At 45.0% G+C, this 9,522-nt stretch overlaps 1 protein-coding gene and 1 pseudogene across 7 annotated transcripts; both read right to left on the bottom strand.

The window, feature by feature from the left end:
- Positions 1–2,278: 2,278 nt before the first annotated feature.
- On the bottom strand, positions 2,279–2,446 carry LOC121177577 (annotated as a pseudogene).
- Positions 2,447–5,043: 2,597 nt separating this feature from the next.
- On the bottom strand, positions 5,044–9,286 carry LOC121177112 (uncharacterized protein C11orf95-like). 7 transcript variants are annotated; one of them, XM_041031329.1, is made up of 5 exons: positions 8,868–9,286; positions 7,586–8,098; positions 7,014–7,379; positions 6,096–6,551; positions 5,044–5,955 (listed from the first exon to the last, which is right to left on the bottom strand). In XM_041031329.1, the coding sequence occupies exons 1-5, from the start codon at positions 8,989–8,991 to the stop codon at positions 5,471–5,473; spliced, it is 1,944 nt and encodes a 647-aa protein (XP_040887263.1). In that variant the 5' UTR covers positions 8,992–9,286; the 3' UTR covers positions 5,044–5,470. The 7 variants fall into 7 exon arrangements, with proteins under 7 accessions (XP_040887263.1, XP_040887262.1, XP_040887260.1 ...); XM_041031328.1 differs by having other exon boundaries at positions 5,044–5,958; XM_041031326.1 differs by having other exon boundaries at positions 5,044–5,958; positions 7,014–7,382.
- Positions 9,287–9,522: the final 236 nt, after the last annotated feature.

Here is a 9,522-nt window from a genome sequence, read left to right on the forward strand (position 1 = left end):
CATTAGTCATCAAATGTCTGATTCCATTTGAGAAAATCAAAATTAAAAGTAACTCAAAAAATTCTTTTGGCACATTTTAGACTCCGTCCAAAACCGCAGCAGTGACCTGAGAGGTATTTTAGAGATTAGGGGTTGGTATAGTAAACTTTTGTGGTGTTGGGGGGTGGGGGGTGATATTTTGAATATAGAGTGTAGCTGGGGGGACATGGAAGCCATTTTCACAGTGGTTTATTATAGACTTTTTCTTTTACTCTGACGCCATGAAGCGCATGTCTTAGTATAAGCTGGAAAGTTTCTCACCCTTTATTTAGGCTGTACCATATTTTTGACCCTGACTATTGTTTAATAGGATTATTACTTGTGATTGTTTCAGTCGTGTTCTCAGTAAAAAAAAAAAAAACCATAGTCATATGTTAGCACTACTGCCACATCTCTATATTGTTTTACGGGATGAGTCTGTAGAAGGAAATTACAAGACAAGTGTGTTAGTGTTTTCTGTCTCCTCGTGTCCTCATGTCCCCCTGAAAACTGAATGGACGACAGTGGAAGATCGTACTTTCACAGCCTCTCAATGCAGTAACTACTCAAATTACTCTTCCTCCTCCTTTTTCTCAGATATCTTTCTTTCTGTTTGCTGAATGTTTCCTCGGGCCGAACATTCCTCCCCATGCGTGCCCTCCGCCGTGCGTCGCCTCACAGATGTCTCGGTTAATTCCACCAATGCATGGTGTCTCCTTCAGACTCTGGGTGTTTTTACAACCGAAATATGCAACATTTCCGAGGGAAATGCTAGCTGTTAGCCGCCCACCACCCCCCTCCGGCCCCTCTCAGCGTTGCGGCCCTGGCACTGACGCAGCAGCATCTGTGCGGCCTCCACAGGCTGCTGAGGAAGCAGATAGCAAAGAGTTGAAGGGGAGGGGGGAATCGGGCCTGAATGCAGGGACTGATGGTGTTATTATGCATCCTGTTCATTTATTTGAATGTGAAGAAGTTGCTCATTCGTAGCTTTTAAAAAGACTACGTTCTCATTTTCGTCGAAACGTTTCACGCAAACTACTGGAATACATTTGTATTAAATGTTTGGTTTACAGGAAATTAGTTTTATGTTTTTAAAAGGGTCAGTTCACCAAGAACGCAGAGAACTGTAGTTACATTGGTAACTTTTCTTTCACTTGAATCCTGTGGAGGTGGATGGATGCACTTTTGTGGTGGAACCAGATCCATCTTGCGAGGCTAGAAAACCACCGGAGGTCCACTTTGTGATTTCTTGTGGTTGAACTGACCCTTTTAACGTTCCAGCAAGCTACCTTCAAGCCGAACCCTTCTGTCAGTCTGACCTCACCCCACAAATGTTTGTGCTACACAAGCTGATTATGCACTGCAACTTTAAGTGAAACTTCAGTTCAGGAAAGGCCATGTTACCTATGTTAGTGCGCTACCGAGGCTAAATAGATCAATGCTACTCAAGGGTCGTAGTTAGCTTATTTCTTTAGAGTGTAATATATATAATATGAATAAAACTTGACACGTATTTGAACCTGTTCCCTCACAGCATGTTGCTGTCCCCTTCCCTCCCCTCCCACCCAACCAACCATCCTTCCCTTTTCCTGTTTGTCCCCGTGTGTCTTCATCAGGTCTGGCAGTGTGTGTGTGGCAGGAGTGTATTTGACTCGTCTCTGGGGGAGTCCTGTTTTGCTTTTGACTCTTTACTGGTTTATCTAGACGTTGTTCACTAACATCAGCTTTGTTTTTGTATTAGCTATGACTTTGGTTCCATTTTTTTTTTTTTTTTTTTTGGAAGCTTTGGGAAAAGATGTTGCAGATTAAAAAAAAAAAAAAGAAGAAAACTGAAAAAAAAAAAAAGTATGTGGTCTCTGTACTGATGTCAAAGTGAAATTAATAAAAACACGTCAAAGGACCGTGGCTCCGTGGCTCTGTTCACTTGTTTCTGGGTTAAGGGGCACTTGAGGGAAAAAAACCAACATATATTTTCCCAGCATGCCTGCACAGTGTGGGAGAACGAAGGATTAAAAAAAGAAAAAATGCATCCAGATGAAATTTCCAAAATAAGAAGCTTTGACTTGGGAGTCTGCTGTCTGTTATGGTGCTTGGGTGGAGAGAGGATTACAGTTTCTAATTTTAGACCAATCCACCATAGTAAAATCAGTAAGTGTTAATAGTCACACGAACATATGACATCCCATTTAAAGCCTATGTGGTGTTACGTAATCGAATCCAGGCCACACAGTTGTAAATAGTGAATGACTGTCACAGTGTTAGCTGTTGTGCTACAGATGAACGTACAGTACATTTTGGATAACACAGTGGTGAATTGCGTGGGCCTTGCTCTCCATACATTGACAACAGTTAGCTTGATTTAATTGCTTGTGTTTTGATGTGATCCTGGATTTTACACTTGATCTTAGCCAAAAGGCCAAGAAGCGATGTGATCCTGGATTTTAATGTTAATATAAGAATAGATCATTTTATCTGGCTAAGATCATGAAAGCCTGGATTAGCTAAGAGATATTTAAAGAATAAGGTCCAGTTGTTTAAGCAGAACTATGAAGACCATAAAGGTTCCACAGTGAAATCAGCAATCAACTGAACCTCAACCTCATTTTAGCTGGTTAAGATCCAGGCTAACATGATCCTACCCTAGTTTAAATAAATCCTTTGACCATCAGCAGTTATTTGCGAGCACATCTCCAGTTTCAAGTTTGATTTGTTAATCTTGGATTACATTATCTTGAATTACACCTAATCTGAGCTCGAGTCAGGATAGTCTGAAAATAAGCAGACAGCCTCACAGTGTTGAGTCTTTATTCAAAGATCATAGGGGGAGAGAATGCATGTCTCACATGTCGGCCATGTACAGATGAAAGGTGACGAGACAAAGTGAAAGTGAAGAGAAATGAGAAGCTGGTCATTCACACAATATAAACACTCACACACACACACAAAGCAAATACATCATATCTCATTTTCAAATGCTCAGTCATTCATTTCACTGTATCTTACTTCATTTTAAATATTTAAGTGCTATGTCGGATTTCTTTTTCTGAGCCAATGAAATGGAAACGTGACCGTTTCTCTGCTGTTTGCGTGGGCTGTTGTACCACAAAGGTATTTCTGATCATTCCTTAAAAAAAAAAAAAAAAAATGTAACAGGTCAGAATTTATGTGTCTTTCACATTTATGTACAACAGAGTAACAGGGGCCACTGTTGAGAAGAGGAAACAAAAAGATTTCCTGAACAAAATCAAAATTTTTTGAGAAAATGTTGTAAAAAAAAAGTTGTATTATTTTGAATTTCAGGAGTATCACTATCGCTATCATTATCACTATCAAGTCCATTTTACAAGGAACTGACAGCAGTACAGCAATACTCTGTGTCTCTCCTTTAGTCCAAAACATATTTTGTAACAATGAACTTTATTTTGAAAAAGAAAAATATCATTTTTCAATCTTCAGTATTAAGATTTTTCCTCCTCATGCCATTTTTCCAAATTTTCAAATTTTTTTAAAAACTCAAAATCCAACATTTTTCCCAAGATATTGATTTTTTTAAATTAGTTTTAATTACAACTGAATTCTCCTAATATTATGACTTTATTCTGGTTGTAATGTGGCGTCGCCTACACAGCCCAAAGCAGATACATGTATCTTCAAATGTCAACAGCTTTCGTGTTTCTAAAGGATCACCGATGAAATGGTTGCTGAGGAAAAAACAGAATCCCTGAGTTTACATTCTCCGAGTGACATTTTATGGCGGACTTTTCTTTCTTTCTTTCAGTCTAACTTATTCTTCGACTCCTTTTGTTGCATAAAATTTTGTACAGTGAATGAAAAAAAAAAACAACAAACTTCTCAAAGTGAACGTCTGAAGAGCTGACGTGGCTGAAATCTTGACCCAAGTAGAAAAAACTGGACATAATTACAAACATGTTTTGTAGAAACCAGGGTGCATAAAAGTGCTTGTATAAAGGAAAAATAACTCTTAATTTTTCATATACGTATTTACATATTCTTTTTTTTTTGTGTGTGTGTGTGTGCAGCTTTTTAGCTAAGATGAGTTGTGGAGGATGCAGACCGGTGTAGCAACGATGCAAAAATTGACAGAGAGATAACATATCTCATTATAATCGATCAGAGAGTGAGAGAGAGAGAGAGAGAGGAGGACGTCCTTCTCCTCCACTGTAAACAAGGAATTTAAATACACCAGAGAGATCGGAGCTCACTGACTGCACGCTGGCATTCATTGTCTTCAGCAATAACATCAAAACAGTCTCATTCTATTAGCTGTACAGAAGCAAAGCTGGGGTTTAGTACATTTTTAGGGCAAAGTGCTGTGCTGTCTTCAGACGCGTTTTCGTAAAACTAAATCCACTCGGGCCTCGCCGAGGACTCTTGTTTTCTAACTTCCTGAGAGCGTAAGACTCTGGCCCCAACCAAGAAACCAGCCCCAGGTTCCCCCACCCCACCTCCCCTTCCCACCCCCCGCTTCCTGGACCTGAAAGGTAAGGAGGCAGTAAAGGAAATCTTGACTCCAAATATTTCGGTGAGCCATTAAAAACTAAAAAGTCCAGCCACTCATTGGATGACGAAGGAACAGGACGACGGCATGAGGGAGTTTTGACATCTAATCAAACGTCCCCGTTTTTCAGTAATCGACACTGTCAAGACAGGTTTTCTTCTTCTTCTTCTTCTTCTTTTGTTTTGGTCAATGCTGTATTTGCGTGTCAGACAAGGTCACCAAAGTCAAACCTGATGCAAAAGCTCAGCACAGATTTCCTAACAAGTGGTTGTGAAATTTTCCCTGTGAAATCGTAAATGCTGGTCTGTATTCTTAATCCAATACATGGTCTACAGAGTATGTAATCCATAACGTAACATGTCTAATGCAGATTACTGTCCACATTTCAGCAAACACAAACAGATGAAATTAGCCCTGTTTGAATTAGCATCTCACTGCAGGCTGTAGATTCTTTTCTTTTCTTTTTTTTTTTTTTTAAGTGTTCTCATACAGTTTTCTTCTTTATGGTGGTATGGTGTCTTTTAATGGCACCTGATGTGAGTAATCATTTCCCCCCCTGTGCAAATAAGGCTTTAGTTTCAAATAAGTGGCTGGACTTTTTTTTTTTTTATTTATTTTTTCTTTTAGGCCGTGACATTTTTTTAGGTCATTTCCTTTGCAGCAGTTGCTTCCTGCCACTTTATCCACAGCGCTCAGATTTTGATTTTAAAGGGAAATTCCAGTGTCTTACTCTCATATTTATTTCTCTCCATCATGACGACTGGCGACATTTTACTCAGCACCTGATTGTAGAGATTTGGGGAGTCAAGGAGGGGCGAGGAGCAGGAATTGGAAAAGTAAGACCACGTTTGACCTGAATTTCCCTTTAAAAAAGAAAGTGGAGGGCTGTTTCTGAACCCGGGCCATGTGAGGAGCAACAGATGGAAGCCCTTACTAAGTGCCAAAGTGTGCTGGACTGGGATTCTGCTCAGTGTGTCCGTGGTCCTGGGAGGAGAAGCAGTCGTCAGAGTGGATGAAGTGCAGGGCCGTCTGGTTGTAGCTCAGCAGAGCCTGCTGCTTCTCCTCCGGGCTGTAGTCCAGGGAGTGGGGGTGCACCTGCTGAATGTGCCTCTTGATGGTGCTGACCTTCAGCGTGGCCAGAGTGGCTCCGCATACGATGCAGATCAGCCCGTGTCTCCTGCAGTCGTAGTCCATCAGGTAGTCCATCCGCCAGCGCACCTGGTAGTTCCTCCTCTGGTCCTTCCCGGGGTAGTGGCCGTGACGCGAAGGTGCGGCCGCGGAGCTGCTTTCTCGTACGCCTTTGCCCTTCCGTCCGCTCACGCCCCCCTCCTCTTTCTTCACCATTTTACCGGGTGTTCTGACGTCAGGGGAGGCGTCCTCGTTCGTCTCTCCTGTAGTAGCTTCACTAGGGTTGATTTCTGCTGAAACAATCAGTGAGTGAGACCGGGTGAAACTAAAAACAAAGCTGCTATGTCATATTTTTGAATCTTCAAGCTGAAAAGTGTAAAGATTTATATGTAAGAAAACCTGGGGCTAAAATCAGTGGCTAAAATCTCACCATCTTGAATTTGCATGCCGTCACTAGAATAATCTTTGGTCCAGGCAGCAGCCATGGCTTCCCTTTCTTGTCGGCTCAAGGTGGTGGTCTCCGGGTGACATTCCTGGATGTGGCGGCGGAAGCTGCTGACCTTGGTTTCGTGCAGGACCTGGGAACACACCATGCAGAACGTGTCCTGGCCCTGAGGCCCGTAGGCCACCAGGTAGTCGAGGCGGAGCCGCCACGGGTCGCCCCCACGCAGCCGCCTCTTCCTGGGCTGGCGGAGGGGCTGGGATCCCTGCTGCGGAACTCCCACGCCGCCGTCCTCGCCGATAAGACAAGTGTCCTGAGATAAAGTGCCATCACTTTCTGGGTATAAGTCAGTCTTAATGTGGATGGCCTCCACATCCTGAGCAAAGAGGTCCACCCCGCCTTCTTTGGTGCTGGGCTCTGATTGGATTGAGTTTTCTGACTCTTCTGTTACGGAACAGAGAAAAATACAACCTTCATAAGATTAAAAACATACAAAAAGATCACTTCTTTGGCATTTAACTACAGTTCCCATGAGCGTTTGGCACACTTTTGAATCATCAAACCCAATAATCAAGATGGAGGGTATTGTTGGATACTAACGAACTGCTGACACTCATAAAACAGCCAAAGACTGTAAGTTGGGAGGCAAAGCTTGGAAGATTCACAGAGGGTGACGGGATGTCCAGGGTGCAAGGCTCACCGGGTTACCGTGGCGACACATCCAGATAAGCAGTGATAAAAGCGGTGGGTGGGTGGGTGGGTGGTGGATAGGTGGATTTGTACTTCTGACATCAATATATTCCAAAGGTCAGACAGATAAGACTAAATGATAAGATGAATTTATCAAACTATGTATTTTTTACTTTATATATTTTTGAAGCAGTGATCCAAACCATCAGTTCTCACCATGAGACTGAGCCCAGGCCTGCAGGATGCAGTGCTTCTCCTCTGAGCTGTAGACTAAGGAGTTGGGGTGGGTGTCCAGCACGTGGCTCTTGATGTGGTCCAGGTGAAGCGAGGGCAGTTCTCCTCCGCACACCATGCACAGCAGCCGGCCGGCCTCCGCCTCGTACTCCATCAGGAACTCCTGGCGGAACCAGGCGTGCAGCGAATCGTTCAGGTAGCGTTCCAGGGTCCGAGCTGATGGTCCGGGGAGATCCTGCTCCTCCTCCTCCTCCTGCTGGGCCTGTGGGGCTTCGACCTCCTCAGACCGGGGTGACAGACTGAGGGGTTGTTGTGGCTGCTCCTGGGGTGTCACAGGGTCTTGGAGTTCTGCTGAGAATCAAGAAAGAAATGTTGTACTGTATGTAACCTCAAAACAGCCCCATCCAGAACCAGTCCCTTCCTCTCTATTCCCTTGCACATACATCATTGTCTCCTCCTCACACACCACGCCAAAACACAAACCCATACTGCCACCAAGTGTGAGATCTAGAATATTTTCTAGCCAAATCCAGTCTAAGTGGAGTCCTACCCACCAGCAGCATGTTGACCTGAGTCCAGCTGCTCCTCTTCTTCCTGAGGTGAAGGTCCGGCAGCAGAGCTGTATGACCTATGACCTCCCCCCAGGCTCAGATGGCTCTCCCAGCCCGAGCGGATCACCTCCTTGTCGGCAGCACTCCACAGCAGGGAGTCTGGGTGCTTTTGTCTGATGTGCCTCTTTATGGTGCTGAGCTTCAGGGTGGCCAGCGAGCTGCCGCACACCATGCAAATCATCCCGTGCCGCTGGGGGTCAAAGTCCATCAGGTACTCGCTGCGCCAGTACTCGTGGTAGTAGCGGCGGTGGTCTCGACCCGGGATCCGGCTAAGGCCGGGACGTGAGGCCCTCTGGACCCTGGGTTTTCGTCCGGAGGGTCCGGGGGCAGGGGAGAGGAGGAGCGGGTGGTCGGGGCCCTCTGTGATGTTCCAGTAGCTGGTGCCTGGAGATCGGACAGGTGTGACCGTGCTGGCCCCTGATTCCTGCTCACCATGGCCGTTGACTATACCGTCCTCTTCTGACAGGAACAAAACAGAATACTGATCAGTCCTGATAAGTTGCCTCTTTACATGTTTAGGACAACAACAAAAATAATCTTAAAGACATGTAAATATCCCAAATACAATACTAAACATTCTTTTTGGCTTTGAAGGCTTTAATGACAGTGACTAAGGGATGGTCCCTTAAATCAACCCCACTGCTTAAAATTAATATTTTAAAAAAAATCCAAATTTATATTTCAACATCAATATTAGCATATGACATACGTTTATTTACATTTAAATGATTTATGAGTATATATATGGAGGTTGTTAACCTTGTCATTGTTTGGCTAATGATGATTGATTGACATTTCTGGAGAAACGTAGCTTGCTTGTTTAGCTCTCTCTGCTAAATTCGTTGATATATATATTTTTTTTTTTTACCTTACAGGTGAGTGGGATTTTAATGTTCTTTTAAAATATAATCATCCAACAGCCCATATTCTTGTTTATTGATTTCGGCGTGAGGGCGGCCTGTGCCGCCGCTGTCCGCTAGGTGGCGGCCGTGTGTTCCCCAAGTCCGCTCTGCCTGCCTGCCTGCCTGCGTGCTGTTGAGCCTTTGTTTATAGGAGCCACAGAGACAGAGGGGCCATGCTGCTCCATGGCATTGTCCCTGACACGGAGTAACTGGCTGCTTGACAATGGCCGTGGCTCTGACAGCCACGCAGACCCACTTTGCAGTTGGAAACACCAAGAATAATAACACTAGTTTTTTTTTCTCTCCCCCCCCCTCCCCATTACCTCCCAAGTCACTCTCCTCTTGCGTCGCTTCCTCCTCTCCGCTTATTATTAATGAGAGCAGCTCAGCCTGCTCGGCACACCGGAGGTCCACAGGCTCGCGTTCCCCCGCTCCTTTCTCTTCCATCACTGGCCCGGCTGCTGTTTTTAATAGCGGCTAGTGTGTTCCTCCTTCCTTCACTGTACCGTAGCGCCGAAGCGGGACATGTCACACTCACAACAACAACATGTTACAACAGTAACATGTTCACACACCGCTCGTTCACCGTTCGACACGCATCTGGCAGGCGCTCTATCACGAGCCCATCGCTGAGGAGCCCGTGCTCTTACGATGTCCCCCCACGCGCCCCGCACGGGAGCCAAGTTAACTTTCTCATATAATCACACAATCATGAATTCCGCCGGCGAACAGAGCCCGCTCCTCCGTCCTGCTCTGTGGGGAAGCGCCTCGGCGCAGGCCTCCAGTAGTGTATTTTAAGGCTCTTGCTTGTCTTCAGGGTGGGGAGCCGGACTAGGGGCCCCTGGGGCTCCTTAAGGGGCTCCTGGGTAAATTTAAAGAGACAGTAGCAGCGTCGACAATGCACACCCACCCCGTGGGGTGGGGAGGTGGGGGAGCAAATGGAGCAGCAGGCGCTAATACAGATAAGCTGCTAATACT

Source organism: Toxotes jaculatrix, chromosome 23, assembly GCF_017976425.1.
Source record: "Toxotes jaculatrix isolate fToxJac2 chromosome 23, fToxJac2.pri, whole genome shotgun sequence".
Lineage (NCBI taxonomy): Eukaryota > Metazoa > Chordata > Actinopteri > Toxotidae > Toxotes > Toxotes jaculatrix.

Excerpts from the sequence above, each read along its gene's own strand:
- LOC121177112 (XM_041031323.1), bottom strand. The coding sequence starts at position 8,991 with ATGGAAGAGAAAGGAGCGGGGGAACGCGAGCCTGTGGACCTCCGGTGT. Across the intron at positions 7,383-7,585 it reads CTCAGGTCAACATGCTGCTG|CAGAACTCCAAGACCCTGTG; the intron begins GTGGGTAGGACT and ends CTTGATTCTCAG. Across the intron at positions 6,552-7,013 it reads GGCCTGGGCTCAGTCTCATG|AAGAGTCAGAAAACTCAATC; the intron begins GTGAGAACTGAT and ends GTTCCGTAACAG.